Here is an 18,384-nt window from a genome sequence, read left to right on the forward strand (position 1 = left end):
GATTCTCATACCAGTCCCTTTTCCTCCAACTCAACCAGTCCCACTCTCCACTCTGACACCCTTTGAGCTTCTCGTCCAAGTCCCAGTCTCACCCTCCAGATTCTCAGTCCCGTCTGTCCCTCACCCTCAGTCTCCCATCACAACCATTCCCAGTATCCACCCACCCAATCTCCCAGCCCCTTGTGCCAGTCCGCCGTGCTCAATCATCCCTGCTCCCTCTCGTGCTGGCTCCGCATCCGCTCCTCCCTTCACACCCTGACCTCCAGTCCGCCCGTCATCCAATCTGTGGAGTCACCCCCAGCTCCTTGTCTCAGTCCTCCCCTGTCCCAGTCTCCAATTTCCCACCTGGCGTCCTAGTCCTAGGTCTCTCTGCCCAGCCATTTTCAGTCTTCTCCTACCCAGCTCCCAGGCCCAGGCAGTTCAAATCCTCCCCAACCAGGCTCCTTGTTCCCAATAAACTCCTCGAATCCCTCCTGCAAACATCTGGTTACTGTCCCCTTGCATTTGAATCAGGCAGCTTCTTCACAATGCTGCCTGGGCTCAGAATGGGGAGTGGGGTGGTCACTGAGAGCACCAGGAGAGACAGCTCTCTGCTGTCAGTTCGGGTGCCAGGACTTTGGACCCGGCCTGGCCTGCAGCAGTCCAGGGCATCGAAAATTTCAGCCCAAATAGTTCAAGTTTGGCAATTTTACAAGCAACTAAAAATAGGGTCTTATAACAGGAAATGTCAGGCAACTTTAATAATAGGTGGCCCTACCAGCCCCACCTACAGTAGGACCACATGTATTAAAACATACATTGACAATGTCAAACGAATAAAGAGCATAGAACCTCCCTAATCCACCAGAGAAAGCGAAGCCTTCCCCTTCCTCTCAGGCTTGGTCTTGGGGTACGACCTGCAACATGCCCTGAAAATCAAATTAATTTGGGCTCTGTGTGAACAAGGGGAAACTCCACAGAAAAAGACGCTTCACTGTGCCCTTTCTCCAGCCAGCAACACAGCACGAGGAGATTCATTCTCTAAGGCAGCCAGGATCCCAAGTCAAGCAGGGCTTTCTAGGTGAATGTCAATACTTGATTGCCATCTGGAAATAAATAAAAATAATACAACAGTGTAGCCTGCACTAGTTGGGGTTCTGATTGTTTTTTCAAGGGTAGAGTGAACTGCAATACCAATCTGGAGGTGACTAGGAATAGATTACTGTAGCAAGGGCTATATCATAGAGGAAATGGTCAACTATCTCTTTGCTTGCAACAATGAAAAACATGCTCTTTCCTAATACCATAGGAATCCAGGAGCAGGCTAAAGGTTCTGCAGCACCCCTACAACTTCAACTTGCTAACCCCTATATGGTGAGTATTGCTCCTCCATCTACGGACTAGATATCCCCTCTATACTCTCCTACAGACATTTCTCCCATTCTACTAGTGTCATTTCTGTCCTATCCAGAATGAGCCTTCAGCCAACTAGCAATCCTCCAAGCCACAATCTTGGCTAGACGCTAGGTCTGCAATGTCTGGGACAGATGAAAAAGGAGACACACAGCTGAATATTGTCAGCATACTGATTCCACTGCAACCCAAACCTCCCATCCATGCTAAAACAAGAGGAATGATGGAAAGATTTCCATGGCATCCTGCGCTAGAGAAACCATACAGCAGATGAGCAACTGTCCAACACAGGACTCATTGAGAAGAAAGAACAGAGCCACTCAAAAACAAACCCATCTAACGTTACCAGGGCCTGCAGACACATCAGCAGTATATCTGGGACTCTTTCTCCTCTCTGACGAATGCTCATTACTATGGGGAAACAATATCCAGAGCCTAGATGGAGTTCAGTATACTGAAAATGTAGTCCTGTGACAGCTTAGGCAGCAGCCTGATGCCTCTCTTCCACTGACTGTCACCAGGGAAAAAGCTCTGAACTCTAATGAAGACTCCAGTTCTAAGATATAGGGCTTGTGGCTACTAAGATGCACTTGTTTCTATTCCCAGAGAAAATACTTCAAAAATACAATTGGGGGAATTTTTAAAGGCACAAAGAGCAGTGAAGTGCTCAACTTCCACTGAATGTCAATGAGAGCCGATGCCTTCCTTAGAAAAGTTCCCCCTAACTTTTTAAATGTTTCTTTCTCCATGGCAAGATAAGCGAGACAGACAGAAATATAACAGACAGGACCTAATCCCAATCCTAAAAAATGCTCACTGCATACAACTACAAATAAAGTTGGTAGAAGTAGAAGAGTATTACTGTAATCCTTTTAGAGAGCACAGGAGGAATTGCAACAGGGATCAGATCCATGGTCCAATATCCTGTCTCTAACATTACCAGATGCTTCAAGGGAAGCCACAAAAAGCCCCACAGTAGGTAGATATGGGATAATGTATCCCCCATGAAGGTGTCATCCTAATCCCGATTAGTTACAGTTTGTGGTAACGTGATGTTTTATTTCCCTTCTGATACTATTTTTTTCAGCACTATTACCCAGAGCAGTACACATGTTGCAGCTTGTTTAAGCTGAGCTCACTGCACATATCAGGGGTTCCTTGTGTTCCTCCATCGCTCTCCACAAGCTCCCTGTGTGCTACCCTCCCATCAACCTCTATCTCAGAGACCACCACCTGCAACTCCCGCACCCCATCCCTCATGCCAAGGGCTCTGTGTGCCCCTTCATCCCCCCCTGGTCCCTCCATCAAATGATAAGGGTTATACGTGTCTCCCATTGCTAAAGGAGCACTATCGATAATTACTTCCACTTTTACCAGGCCATGCAGCCTAAATAACGTGATTTTCTCTTACTGCATTATCCTGCTGCATATTGCTATATATCACTCACAGTCTCTTGCCCTACACATGTCCATAGCAGAGATGTAAGAAAGCAACAAATACTTTCTGTAAAAAATTTCAGTACATTTCATTACTAGACCCAGAAAGTGTGTGTGAAATTTCCACAACCATGATTCCTTTCACATTAAAGCATGTGAAATTCAAAATGTTGCCTCTTTTCTGTGCAAAGTGGTTTCCAACTAAAAGAAATTCAGAATGTCACATTAAAAACAAGGAGACATGGGGGAAATGTAAAAAATTCTGCCAACTTTTTTTTTTGCAAAACTGAACCATTCTTGGAAATCAGAAATGAAATGCAAAGACTAAAATTTGCTGGTGAAAAAATAGCAGTAATGCATCCAAAAATATAATAAATGCACAGAATATCATTTTTTTGCAAGATAAAAGAAACACAACATTTATAGTTAATACGTTAGGATGGCATGCAGTAAACAGATGGGCTTATGGTAGAAGAGCATCGTCTTGTCAGAAGCCAGCATCTATTTTCTTGTCATTTGAGTGCTGGTGAAACACGATTGATTAACATCCTAGAGGTGGAAGTCCCATGTTTATCCACAGACGGGGTGCACCTTGGACAGCAGCAATGCAACTCCCCCCCCAGCATAACTCAACCAAGACTTGTGAGATCCACCTTTAGGGGCAACAGGGTAGGTCATTCTCAGTGATCCTTTCACAGTGTTTGAACTCTCTGCTGAGACTGCCAACAAAGAATGTCGGGCTTTGGAAACTGACCTGATACCACCAAATTCAGTTCACATAGACCATCAAAAAAACTGCCAGATTCCTCTCTGTTATTTCTGAGAAAACTTTCTCATAACCTACAGAAGTGTCCTCAATGATGTATAGTAAATGGAATAAAAAGAGAATTGATTTCTTTATCTGGATATACTCTACACAGTGCCTGAAGACTTTAAATCAGGGACCTTTAAAAAAGGTGCATCAGTGAAGGGTCAAAATAACAGATGCACCATCCAAGGACTGCAAATACAGGCCCAGATTTAACCAGTCTTGCATTGGTCCCTGGTGTCGAAGATGGAAAATTTCATTTCCAGGGGGGATCTCAGGGAAACCCAATGCCTTCTGTCTGCTCACTTCATCACCCTTCATAAGATGTAGGGTGCACTCCCCTTTGTGACAGGTCTGCTCTGCTGGCCATTGTTGATGGGAGGCGTGTCCAAGGCCTTCCCCCTACTCCCTTTGGGGTAACGCATTCCAAAAGACACTAGCAGGGCCTGCCAGATTCCCCCTTGTTGCACCCACTTCCTCTCTTCAACAAATACACCCTTGTGCATTCACAGAAAAGCCAGGTAGAATGTGACTTACGGTAGTGTACACTGCAGTTAGGACCCTTAGCTGGCCCATGCCAAATGACTCGGGCTTGTTTAGCTGAACCAAAAGAAGGCTGAGAGGAGATATGATTGCGCTTAATAAATGTATCAGAGGGATAAATATCAGGGAGGGAGAGGATTATTTCAGTTCAGTACCAACGTGGACACAAGAAAAAGTGGATATAAACTGGCCATCAGGAAGTTAGACTTGAAATTAGACGAAGGTTTCTAACCACCAGAGGAGAGGAGAGAAGTTCTGGAACAGCCTTCCAAGGGGGGCAGTGGGGGCAAAAGACTATCTGGCTTCAAGACTAGCTTGGATAGTTTATGGAGGGGATGGTATATGGGGATAGCCTAGATTTGGCAATAAATTGGTCTTTGACATAGCGGTAATATGCCCAATGGCCTGTGATGGGATGGTTCTCTAAGTTACTACAGAGAAGTCTTTCCTGGGTGTCTGGCTGGTGAGTCTTGGCCCACATGCTCAGGGTTTAGCTGATCGCCATATATGGGGTCCAGGAAAGAATTTTCTTCCAGGGAAGGATTGGCAGAGGCCCTGGAGGTTTTTTCCCGCCTTCCTCTGCAGCGTGGGGCACAGGTCACTTGCTGGAGGATTCATCTGCACCTTGAAGTCTTTAAACCATAATTTGAGGACTTCAATGCTCAGACACAGGTTTGATATGGGAGTGGGTGGGTGAGATTCTGTGGCCTGCATTGTGGCAGAGGTCAGATTAGATGATCATAATGGTCCCTTCTGACCTTAAGTTATGATTCTATGATCTGGATAAGGGGCCGTTTATTGCGATGTAGAGGTTTGGGCTTGGTCTGCAGCCTAAACTCTAGGACTCTAACACCACAATTAAACAGCCCCTTAGTTCTGAGTCACCTGGCATGGGCCAGCTGAAGGTTTTTAAGGGCAGCGTACACAGACCATGAGAGTTTGGGGCCATTTCCCAAAGCTTGTAACCGTGTCTAGAGCTCGTCCTGCAAGCCCTCTGCTATGGAACTCCCATGGGCTAGCAGGATCAAGCAATTATGTTGATCATATTTTTCCACAGCTTTCTCAGCAAAGAAACAACACTGTTTTCAGGACACTTACCACATCTATGTTTTGTGATCTTGGCCAGGAGTTCTGTTAGGCTGTCACGGACAGTGAACTTTCCCCATCATCAAGCTGAAGGCCACAGATGGCTGCTCCCACACTTCCAGTTGCTATCATTGATGGTGGATACATGGCGAAGTAAATCTGCAGAACGGACCCAAGAATTATTCCAAGCAAGATCAGCAAAGCTGTAAGACACAGAGACTACCACCAGAAATACTGAAGTCCTTTCTGCTCTGACTGAGCCAGAGAAGCTAGATGCAGATAGATGAGGCTTAAAGGTGACCTGCAAAAGAAAAAGAAATTGTATTTGTGCCCTTTTTTCCTTCCTTGTGATTAGGCTTGGCAGAATTCAATTTTTATTTTTTTATAATTTCAACAGTATTTTAAACACTTCTATTTTTATCAAGTTACATTTTCAGTTGTGCACAATTATGGGTTTTATTCATTTTTTCTTCAATTTCTATTTATTTAAATTTTCAGTTGCAGGAAATTATTTGGGAGAGGAGGTCAGACAATTATTTAATGACAATAGACATGCAAAGTTCAAGCTTTATAACCATTAAAACACAAACTGTCAACATCACAGGTCAAATATACAAAATAAAGATCCTTAAATCAAAGTTTGGAAGCAGCATTTTTTTACTATACATATTTGTAAATTTTGATTATCAATGGAAATATTTTTCGGGGGGGGTGTGAAATTGACGTTTGCCAACATTTACCAATAAAAAATCTATCTTCCAAAGGAACTTATGATGGAAAAAGAAGGCTTAGATGGTTCTTCCTTCCCCCCTTTTTTAAAAAAAGACGGAATGGGAGATTTCTGCTTGTTTTTTACATTAACAATTCAGGTTTTGTCTACCCTGGAATTCTATGTATAACTGGAGAGCTTGGAATATGAAATCAAAAGGAACTGAAACCTCAGCAGTTGAGAGAGAAGAGGTTTTTAGTTAAGACTATTTGTGCTTGTTTTATTTAACACATAGGGCTGTCAAAAATATTAATTGTGATTAATTGCGATGAATCGTGCTGCTAAACAATCATAAAATACCATTTATTTAAATATATTTGATGTTTTCTACATTTTCAAAACATACTGATTTCAATTACAACACAGAATACGAACTGTACAGCGCTCACTTTGTATATATTTTTATTATAAATGTTTGCACTGTAAAAAAAATAGTATTTTTCAATTCCCTTAACATAAGTACTGTAGCGCAATCTCTTTATCATGAAAGTTTAACTTAATTTTGTAGAATTATGTACAAAAAAAACTGCATTCAAAAATAAAACAAAGTAAAACTTCAGCGCCTTCAAGTCCAATCAGTTCTACTTCTTGTTCAGCCAATCGCTCAGATAAACAAGTTTGTTTACATTTGTGGAAAATAATGCTGCCTGCTTCTTGTTTACAATGTCATCTGAAAGTGAGAACAGGCATTTGCATGGCACTGTTATAGCCGGCGTCCCAAGACATTTACGTGCCAGATGCACTAAAGATTCATATGTCTCTTCATGCTTCAACCACCATTCCAGAGGACATGTGTCCATGTTGATGACGAGTTCTGCTCAATAACAATCCAAAGCAGTGCAGCCCGATGCATGTTCATTTTCAAAATTTGAGTCAGTCTTTTTTGGTGGTTTGGGTTCTGTAGTTTCCACATCAGAGTGTTGTTTTTTTAAGACTTCTGAAAGCATACTCCACAATTGATCCCGCTCAGATTTTGAAAGGCACTTCAGATTCTTAAACCTTGGGTCAACTGCTGGAGCTATCTTCAGAAATTTCACATTGGTATATTCTTTTCATTCTGTCAAATTTGCAGTGAAAGTGTTCTTAAAATGAACAACATGTGATGAGTCTTCATCCGAGACTGCTATAACATGAAATATATGGCAGAATGCGGGTAAAACAGCAGGAGACATACAATTCTCCCCCTAGGAGTTCAGCCACAAATTTAATTAACACATTATTTTTTTAACAAGCGCATCAGCATGGAAACATGTCTTCTGGAATGATGACTAAAACATGAAGAGGCATATGAATCTTAGTGCATCTGGCACGTAAATATCTTGCAACACCAGCTACAACAGTGCCATGCGAACGCCTGTTCTCACTTTCAGGTGACATTGTAATTAAGAAGTGGGCAGCATTAGCTCCTGTAAATGTAACAAATTTGTTTCTCTTAGCATTGCTGAAGAAGAAGTAGGACTGATTGGACTTGTAGGCTCTAAAGTTTTACAATTGTTTTGTTTTTTAGTACAATTATGTAACAAAAAAACTACATTTGTAAGTTTGCACTTTCATGATAGGAGATTGCACTACAGTAATTGTATGAGGTGAACTGAATAAATACTATTTCTTTTGTTTATCATTTTTATGGTGCAAATATTTGTAATAAAAAATAATATAAAGTGAGCACTGATCACCTTGTATTCTGTGTTGTAATTGAATTGATATAATTGAAAATGTAGAAAAACATCCAAACTATTTAATACTTTCCATTGGTATTCTATTGTTTACAATGCAATTAATTGCAATTAATTTCTTAAATCGAGATTAATTTTTGAGCTAATCAGTGAGTTAACTGCCATTAATCGACAGCCCTACTAACATATATTTACTCAAACATGTGGTAACATTCTGGAGAAAAGAAGTCTTTGTTAAAAACTCATCCTATCTCTTCCCCCTGCTGCCCTCCAGTCCTGCCACAACCTTTAAAATTAAGGAATGAGAAAGCCCATAATGCATATTGAGATTCTCCAATGAGCCTCTAACAAAATCAAGGAAGACCAGACTGACATTCCTGATACTTTTAACAAACAAGCAGAAATTTTTTTAAAAATCCTTTTTAGAATTCTTTATATATCAGAAAGAAACAAAAGAACACAATCTCAATTTGTTTTGTCCTTTATAAGTTACCATTCTAAGGCTTTTTCAGTACTCATAGAGTGATGGTATATCCAAAATTGCCTTTACAAAATCTGTTTCAAGTTATCTTGATTGCAACTGCCGCTCAAACTGAAACTTGGTTTGCAAATTCAACAGTAACTTAACAAACATCTTCTTTTTTCTGATTTTTATTCACAGCGATTGGAGGAGAGTTTTTAAACAGTGGGTGGGGGGAGAAAATGTATTGCATGTTTACAATCAACTTTTATTTATTATTAGTATGAGTACTCTCAAAACCCAATCAGTAACATAGTGTGAAACAGATCCTTGTCAATATAGTCAGCCTATTTACAAAAATAGACTGCCCTGCAAATATCATGTTGGAGCTCTGGGCCAGCTTGTGTAAATGGGTGTGGCCCATTGACTTCAGTGAAGCTATGCTCATTTACATCAGCTGAGGATTTGGCCCTCTGGGTTTGTTTCCCTATCTCAGTCCCTCACACACTGAGTTGGCTGTGACTGGAGTAGCTGTGGTGATACCATGCTCTTCTCAGGGAGGAATGCATCATTTGTTCACCAGCAATCCCTTGGGTCAGAAGGGACTGGGAATCTGGTTGGAATACTCAGCCAGCAAGATGGTGGCTGTGACACGGGAGGGGCCTCAGGAAGGAGGAAGAAGGTGGTATGACATGGATTCCTCATAGGGCTCTATTTGGAACACAGAGGATCATTGGAGCAGGGGAAGTTGTCATCTGAAGGCCAACCACTCACACAAAGTATGTTCTATAAGCTCACTGCACTTTCCCTCTAGGAGCTCAGTGCACTTTACACTTTACAAACATTAGAGAACTATGTCTCACAAAACTCCTGTGTGGCAAGTAACTATTGTTTTATCCCATTTTACAGATGGCAAGCTAAAGCACTGAGAAATAAATTATTGCCCACAGTTATGCACTAAGTCAACTGGAGACCAGAATAGCACCAGATTCCTGACCTGAAGTCTTCAGAGCTAGACACAATATCTTAGGTGTACCAGCATATATATCTGAAGTGACTCCATTGAAGCAAATGGAATGATACGAATGAAACTGAGATCAGAGTCTAGCATGCTACTTCTTTATAAGGACTGTAAATGCACATATTCATAATGGATCTAACCCTGAGCTCCTTCCTCAGGACCGTAACATACAACTGAATTTCAAGCAGAACTCCCTATTGTCTTCAACAGGGAGTTCTGCTTAAAAATGGATGGCACTACTGCAGGAACACAGGACTTGCCCACTGATGCTATAACAGTGCTGTACTGTGGGCAGATATGGTATCTTTTAAGAAGAAGTGTGTGAAAGAAGGGCTACAGGGCCCCAAAATACAATTTAAAAACAGAAATGGCTCCAAAAATCAGGTAAATAGATGTTTTAAAAAAATTGTAAATATTTATGTGCATGAGTGACTCTCCAGGCCCCACTCCCAGTTCAGGGAGCACATAACAAAAGTTTATAAAATAAAAAAAAGTGTGCAAAACCATATTTACATGATAGAATTAGTGCCGAAAGTCTGCTCTCATCTTACACAGGTGTAAATCTACAGTACATCCATTGACTTCAATGGATTTATAAAAGGTGAAGGCAGACTTTGGCTCAATGGGCCTGATTCTCCTTTCATATGTACTGGTTTACATTGATCAAGCTCCATGGGGCCAGCTGATGCATGCCCACTGACCTGCAGTGGCTTAATCTGGATTTACAGTGATGTAACCAGAAATCAATGGATCGATTTACAGCAGCTGAGGATCTAGTCCAGGGGCTGGCGACCTATGGCACGCAAGCCAATTTTAATGGCACACGGCTGCCTGCTGGGACTCTGCGTGCCATTAAAAATCCTGCCGACGCGGCAAGCGGGTCCGCAGTCCCGGGCTGGAGAACTGGGCTGAGAGCAGCAAGCTGCTGCCCCCCTCCCCCGCTTCCCCTAGAGCCCTGCCGCCCTGCGTGCAGCACTCTGGGGGCCGAGGCTAGGCGCTCCCGCGGGCAGCGTTTGGCTCCGTGGGGAGGGAAAAGACGCTCCCTGCTCATCCGGAGCCCTGCTGCCACGCGCGCACATCGCTCTGAGGGGCGGGGCGGAGCAGGGCTGCGCGCTAGGGGGCAGTGGCGGCGGCAGGGCTCCGGATGAGCAAGGATCCTCATAGTAAGGAGGAGGCCTCCGGGGCCAGGGGCAGAGGGGAGTTCAAGGGACAGGGAGCAGGGTGGATTGGATGTGGGGTGGTATACTGGGGGGTGGTCTCTGGAAGGGGCAGTCAGGGATCGGGGGGGGGGGGTTTGGATGGGGCATGGCAGTCCCGGAGTCTGTTAGGGGTGGGGGTGGATAGGGGTCAGGGCAGTCAGGGGACAGCAAGCAAAGAGGGTCCTGGGGGGCAATTAGGGGTGTGGGGGGGTCTTTGGAGGGAGTGGTCAGGAGACAAGGAACTGGGGAGGTTGGATGAGTCGGGAGTTCTGGGGGTCCTGTCAGGAGGCAGGGGTGTGGAGAGGGGTTGGGCAGGCAGGGAGCTGCGGGGGTTGGATGGGTCCAGAGTTCTGGGATCCTGTCAGGGGGCGGGAGCGGTTAGACAGGCATGGGAGTCCGGGGGGTCTGTCTGGGTGCGAGGGTGTGGATAAGGGTTGGGGCAGTCAGGGGACAGGTAGGGGGTAGGGTCCTAGGGGGACAGTCAGGGGATAAGGGTCAGGGAGGCTTAGATAGGGGGTGGGGTCCCAGCAGGAGTAGTCGGAACAAGGAGCGGGGTGGGTTGGGAGTTCTGGGGGGGGGGCAGTCATCCAGCCCTCTGTCCTGAGCCCTGACCCCCAAACACACACACCCAGCCCTCTGCCCTGAGCCCTGCACCCCCACATCCTCCCAGCCCCTGCCCTGAGCCCTGTACCACCCAGCCCTCTGTTGACTCCTTCACCCCCCCATGACCCCAGCCCTGACTCTGGCACCCCCACACATACCCAGCCCCCCTACCCTAACACCTGCACCCCCTCACATGCCCACAGTCCTCTGCCCTTACTCTTGCACCCCCCACATCCCCATCCCCTCCACATCCCATGCACCCCGCACATCCCCACCCCCACCCTGAGCACCAAACGGGAGCCCCTGCACCCCTCCTCACTTTCTCACCTGCACCCCTCACACCACATGGGAGCTGCCCAGGTTAAGTGCCCCCACACCCAAACCTCCTGCCCCAACCCTGAACCCCCTCCTTCATTCTAGCTCCTGGCCAGACCCTTCACCCCCAGCCCCGTGCTCGGTCCACTCCCACTCTCAGCTCACTGCAGAGAGAGGAAGAGAATGGGCCAGAACCAGGGAGAAGGTCGGTACCCACTGTATGTGGGCAGGGCCGGGACCCCAGACCGGCACTGGGCTGAGCGGGTCCAGCAGCCAGGATCCCGGCTGGCAGGAGTCCAGAGGATGGAACCCCTGAGTGGCAGTGGGCTGAGCCGCTCAGCTCATAGCCGGTCTGGGGTCCCTGCTGCTGGCCCCGCACAGCCCGCTGCCGGTCTGGGGTTCTGGCTGCCAGACCCTTCCCAGCTGGCGTCCCGGCCGCAGGCCCCACTCAGCCCACTGCCGGCCTAGGTGAACAGAACCCCAGACCAGCAGCGGGCTGGGTGGGTCGGTGGCGTAAGATCAACATTTTAATTTAATTTTAAATGAAGCTTCTTAAACATTTTGAAAACCTTGTTCATTTTACAATACAACTCTAGTTTGTTATATAATATATAGACTTGTTGAGAGACCTTCTAAAAAACATTAAAATGTATGACCAGCACGCAAAACCTTAAATTAGGGTGAATAAATGAAGACTCGGCACACCACTTCTGAAAAGTTGCCGATCCCTATCTAGTCCATTGAGTACATTGGAGGTGCTCCTGATTTATTCCAGTGTAAATGAGAGAAGAATCAAGCCCAAACAGGCTCTGAAAGAGGATATTAAAACACGATAAAGAACACGGGACAAATTCTGATATTAAGCAGATCAGTGCAAATCCAGCGTAACTCCACTGAAGTCAGTGGGGTTAGCCTAGATTTACACTGGTGTAATCTAGGATAAGAATCTAGCCCTAATTTTTAAATTACCAAATTATGTCATTACTACCTATACAAATAGCAGGCAGCTGATGTATATAATGTAGTGTATCCCTCCTTTCCTCCTTTTTGAGGAAGTCACAGTGCTATAAACAAAGAAATCAAATCCTCTCCCTGAAAATCAAGTCAAATACCATTAGACATCTGACTTGTACCCAGAGAAGCAGAGATTCAGAATTAAGAACGAAACTCTGTCCTTCGCTCGCCCTCCCTGCAGTGCCAATGGTAGGTATTGCAGGAGCCCTCCAACCATGGGATATCACACATACTGTGCCCTATGTTTAGGCACAATGGGCTAAGTGAAGGGTGGAATCCCAGTCTTCACTCTGAATTTCCTTGCCTCCTAGGGGTTTACATCAGGCCCGTCACGTTATTTGAATGTAATTTTTCTCATGGTTTATTTTATATCTATGAGTTATGTACTCCCAGAAACTCTCCTCCTAGGAAGCTGAATAAAGAGCCACAGTGCCCCTGCCAACTAGCACTGCTGTAGGTCTGCTTCCACGTGTGGTCACATGAGAACATTTCTATGCCCAATAACCTTGTTAGTTCCCTTAATGTCATTCATAATGCAAATGAGACAGCTCGCAAATGGCCAGAGGCCCAGAGCGACTAAAGCTCAGCATCCAGGAAGTCTTACATTGCTTTTAGCTCTACGCTAACTTCCCTCCATAACAAGCACCATAAACTTGGCTATCAAAGCTACACATGCCCAGTCTTTGTTGTACAGCAGGCAGCGATTTGTATCACTGGCTTCTATTTTTAGCATATTAATTAACTACTGCAACTGGTAAGGCAAGTGTCTCCAACTGGAGAGTGTGGCACCATTGTCTGAAGTCATCACCTCATCTCGCGCTATTGAAAATCATGGCAGTGACCTTCCTGCTGATATGAATTTAACCTGACATGCCCACAAAGGAATGGGGGGCGGTGCACCAATTTTGTGCACATGGTTCTCCACATCAACCGGGACCCTATTAGTGTGGAAAGAGCTCATTCAAAGAAAAGAAGCCACATTGTGCTGGGCCACCTAGAGGGTTGAATAGAAAAGGCTGAGGAAAGTAGCAGACAGCAGAATAAAGGCTGTAATTAACATATTTCCATATTCAAGCAAAGCAATAACTATGTGAAAAGTTTGTCAAGGTGCAACCAAAACATAAATATTAAGCACCATATCTGCAGGGACACAGGACCGCCCTCCAAGCCCCTCACATTCCGTCAAGAGATTTAAAACAAGCTTTTTGTTCAACGTTATTTTCAACTACACCCCTCCCTCCTCCTCCTACAAATGATACTGAGCCAAATCCTGACATCCTTTACTCAGTTTTTACCCAGGCAAAATGCCCATTGGAGTCAAGTCAATAGTACTTCCTTGGGGGAAAAAAGGTAAAATAAAAGGAGTAAGGACTTCAACACTTGGCCTGAAGAATATACAGGAATGTTTTAATTGCTTGGTCGAGATGCTGACGATAGCCATACAGTGAGAATCCTATGAAAGCTCTCCCTGTATGATACCCACGTCAATGCTATGAGCCAAATTCTTCTGTCAGCTGTAGGTGTGGCTCTCATGGAACCTAGTGGGAATCTAGCACATGCATCAAAGGGAAGAATTTGGCCCTAAATCTTCATAATGATTTATGTGATTGCAAAGCAAAGTACAAAAGAGGTTTAATGACAGCAAGGGCAGTATTTTGAAGTGCTACAATATGTCTGAATAGCAAAAAAGTACACCTCTACCTCGATATAACGCTGTCCTTGGGAGCCAAAAAATCTTACCGCATTGTAGGTGAAACTGTGTTATATGGAACTTGCTTTGCTCCACAGGAGTGCGCAGTGTGCAGCCCTGCCCCCCCGGAGCACTGCTTTATGGCGTTATATCTGAATTCGTGTTATATCGGGTGGCGTTATATCGAGGTAGCAGTGTACAAAGAAAAGAAGCAGATTATGAGAAACCAGAAATGGTTTCACTTTCTATTCCCACCCAGGCAAAACCCACATGGAGTCCTATTCTATCTATAATCAATGTATATAGCATCTTATTCCACAAGTCCTTTAAAAACTATGAGTCTGATCCTGCAAGATGCTATTGACTTTTGTGGGAACTATCAGAGCACAGCACCTTGCAGAATCAGGAATGCAGAGCTATTCTGCTGACTCAACTGGCATCCAGGCCCCTTGGACCTCATTACCAACCTAGGAAAATGAAAGGTTGAAAGTCTCTCTGAAGCAACAGGAACTAGGGGCTGGAACAGAGAGATCCTGCAAGTCTGAACAATATCCAGTACATACATGCACATTGTGTCAGGAGCAACGTGGGAACCCTACCTACTTACAATTACCTTTTGTGAGTGTTCTGGTTTCAGCTTTTTAATAAGGTAGAGTTCATTTCTAGGATATAAAGAATTTTTTCTCAGTGTTACAAATGAAGAGTCTGCAGTTCCTGTCTTGATGTAGGCAGAATTCCCACTGAAGTCACTGAAAGTTTTACCTACAACAGGACTACAGAATAAGGTCAGCAATCTATACACTTTGAAAATTGTATTTACTCCCCAAAACATAAATGGGCTAAATGAATCCATCATGAAACTCTGCCCAGCCAATACTGTAACCCCAGAGACATACGTGGCCCAATATTTTAAAAAGGGATTTTGGAGGAAACGAGAGGAGGAGTCTAAATAGTATGTTTAATGGTTCCAGGTTCTGATCCAACTTCAGTTGAATAGTATGTATATTGCTTTATTTATTATGCATACATGTTGTGAACTCTGCTGTGTTCGTCAGTACATTTCTTGCTTTCTTGTTTCTACTAGACATTGCAGTTATTTTTTCCATGTTAACTGCTTTGTTTTTAAACAGCAAAACCAGCCCATTTTTTAGCATTTTTTAGAAATAACATACTAGAACCAGGTACGGCCAAACAAAAGGCTATTAAGCAAACATGACACTGGTTTAAGTGCTTCAATACTATGTGTAGATAGGATGGACAGAGACCAAATTCTGTTTGCCTTGAAGAGTCCCAGTGACTTCAGTCACTGATCACATGAATAAGACAAATTAGATATGACCCTATAATGGCTCTGATCAGCGCTCCCCGAGGAAAGTCTGACAGAATATTCAAGCACCTGAATACTAATGTTTGGAGTTAGTAGCACCGCCTTTCACAGAACATAAATGGGGAAAAGTATGTTTAACACGATCCAAATAACCATGTATTATATGGCAGCTTAATAGAACGTGCTGCTTAGGAGAGCATGAGCTCTGTTTTGTGGATAGTTATTCTCCTTATTAATGTGAGAAGAATGGCAGATGTGTTGTGATCAGCGCAGTCTTAATGACAGCTGAACACTGATCGATCCAGGTGATACAGATGATTAATATTATTTATTGTGTTATGGTAGCAGTAAGGAAGCCGAATCAAGAATCGAGACCGACCTTCTGTTGGACCCCGTACAAATGAAAAATCTAACAGTCAGATCCGTAATTGGTGAAAGCCAGGGCAGACTCACTGAAGTCAACAGAATTATGCCAGTTTACGCCAGTGGAGGGTCTGGTACAAAGGGTTTGCAGCAGAAGGATCCAGTCCTTCACTTCACCCCAGGCATCTTCCCAGTAACAAGTCCAGCAACTCAGGTTCGGGGCTGCAGGGAGTGGATTTGCCCCTAAATGCCACACTATGCCTCTGTATTAATTATATTGACCAAGATATGAAAACATTACTGTATACTCTTAATCAATTGCAACACTGTTAGTGCTGGCTACAGTTGGGGGGAGTGGGAAAGGATTCCATATGTGGTGAAATTCTATTTGCTGCTTCTTATCTGATTCTTCAGAGGTAGTTATACCATATTTGGAGCCTGGTCCTGTGCCTCAGTGAAGCCAGTGGCAAAACATTACAGCAGCAGGATTGAGCCTTTGTTTTGCTGTGAAGCCTGACATATTGCTCAATATGCCACCTTCGCCTGAATTATCAAAAACCCTTCTTTTGTGTCCCAACAGTGCTATATGGCTATACCTGTTTCAGGCCCATTATACCAGAAATAATCATGTAACCATGGCCACTTCACCCTGTATGCTTTTTTCAAAAGATTAATACCTGCAGCAAAGCATTTATTATATCTTTGTTTTTTCCACTGATTTTAGAAAATCCGGGCTGCTGTTGAGAGTTACTGCATAGCACCGTGTATTCTCTTTTGGAGGGACAGTGTTGAGCACAATGGCCCTCAAAACAGGCAGAAAGAGGGAAGAATGGGTGAAGACTGAACATAGCAGGGGTGCCCAGGGCATATCCTGAGGCACAGATGTGGCCCTCCAAGCTTTAAACTACTCTCTCACAAAAGAACCACCAAGCCAAGTTCTCTTCACTGTGATCTGGGGTTCATGATTCAGCATTCAGCATGTCCAAAGCCTGGTCTGGCTGCCTCCACTTTCATCCGAATATCTGTTTACCTGGAGGTCTTGGAATAAATGTTATGTCCTGCCTCTGATAGGCGAACATAACATAAGGTGGGAGCCAGCAATCTGGACTCTGACAGACCTGAAAGAAGGGAGAACAAATGGAAATTTCAAGTCAACGAAATGCTGACTGTTCCTCTGTCCAGCCGCAGTCTGGGATGTCCAGCACACAGCTCTAAAACTAATGCATCTACTTATTCCTCAAGGAGTCATTCTGTGGCTTGGAGTGCGGCATCCCCAAGCAGGCAGGGCAACGAAAGTGAAAGAACAATTCCAAACTGAACTAGGGAGCCCGCAAAGGTGAAATGATAAGCAATGATCTGGTTCCCCTCTGTGGAGGGAGCGTCTGGACACAACAATCTGGCACCTATAAAAATGTAAAGGACCGCTGAAGAAGGAAAGTATTGACATGACAGGAAGTGATAAAGGGACAGAAAAGGATTTAAGCAGAGGCAGTGTCAGGGTAGGGATGAACTCTGTGTTCAGGAGGTGGTGATAGGCAGATTTAAAGACAAGAAAGACTTGGAAGGGAAATGAAAGTTTGGGTTCAGGGATGACCCTGAGATTTCTGATCTCAATTTTCAGGCTAAGGTCTAGGTTACAGAGGGTGTGACCTGAGTCACAAAGGAGGAACAAAGAGAGCTTTTTATGCTCAAGATGAGCTCTGGTTTTTCAAATCATTCAATAGCAGGATGTTAAGGGGCAGCTAGCAGCAAACAGAGGGATGTGTTCTTATGTCTGCTGCACTCACGTAAATCAGGAATAATGACACAGACTTCATGGAGACACTCTGGATTCACATATATGCAACTGGTTTCAGAAACTGGCCCCAGAGTCAAGACAGACAAATAGATGGGAGTCAAGAAAATGAAGGACTGAGTTAAGGGGAAATACAGAAATGGGTGTCATCTATAATATTACTGTTTAACCCTAGGAGGGAAAAGTTAGATAGCAAAGGGGGCAGAGTTCCTCTCCATAAGAACAGCTATACTGGGTCAGGTCAGCTGTCCATCCATCTAGCCCAGTGTTCTGTCTTCTGAGAGTGGCCAATGCCAGATGCTTTTAGGAGAAGGCACAAAACAGGGCAATTATCAAGTGATCTATCCCTTGTCGTCCAACCCCAGCATCCAGCAGTCTGAGGCTTAGGGACACCCTGAGCATAGTGTTGCATCACTGACCATCATGTCTAAGTGATTCCCTAATCACCTATCACAATCTAACACTCTACTGATGTCCACCCAGCACTCCCATCCAAAACTAGCAATGGTTGCTTGCTGTGACTCCAATCCCTTTGCTGACAATAAGGATTATGGGACTGTGAACAGGACAAGAGATCACAGCTCATTTGGTGGTCACGGGTGGAGAAAACTTGAAAACCTCTGATATAAAGGTTCCACCAGAAACGAAAAAGGAGTAGTTAGAGAGCTAGGATTCAAATTAGAGGAAGAAAGTGCAGGAGACACCAGTTTCTTACATGAGACACTCAAGAGGAGAAAGTGATTGATAGTAAAGAAAACTGCACTGAGGTTAAACAGGAAGTGAAAAGATCCACGGTCAATGGCAAGGTCATTAACCACCCACAGAGGGTCAATTTTGGTAGTGGGAAAAAGTCAAAAGCCAGGCAAAAAGTGGCTAGGGAAGTTGT

General features: G+C 44.4%; 1 protein-coding gene across 1 annotated transcript in view; it reads right to left on the reverse strand.

Moving 5' to 3' along the window:
• CCND2 (cyclin D2) overlaps positions 1 to 18,384 on the reverse strand; it is a 67,256-nt gene that overhangs the window by 39,950 nt on the left and 8,922 nt on the right. The window contains 1 exon segment of the mRNA XM_030538645.1: positions 5,279 to 5,425. Coding sequence (XP_030394505.1) covers positions 5,279 to 5,425 — 147 coding nt within the window.

This window comes from Gopherus evgoodei, chromosome 1 (genome assembly GCF_007399415.2).
Source record: "Gopherus evgoodei ecotype Sinaloan lineage chromosome 1, rGopEvg1_v1.p, whole genome shotgun sequence".
NCBI lineage: Eukaryota > Metazoa > Chordata > Testudines > Testudinidae > Gopherus > Gopherus evgoodei.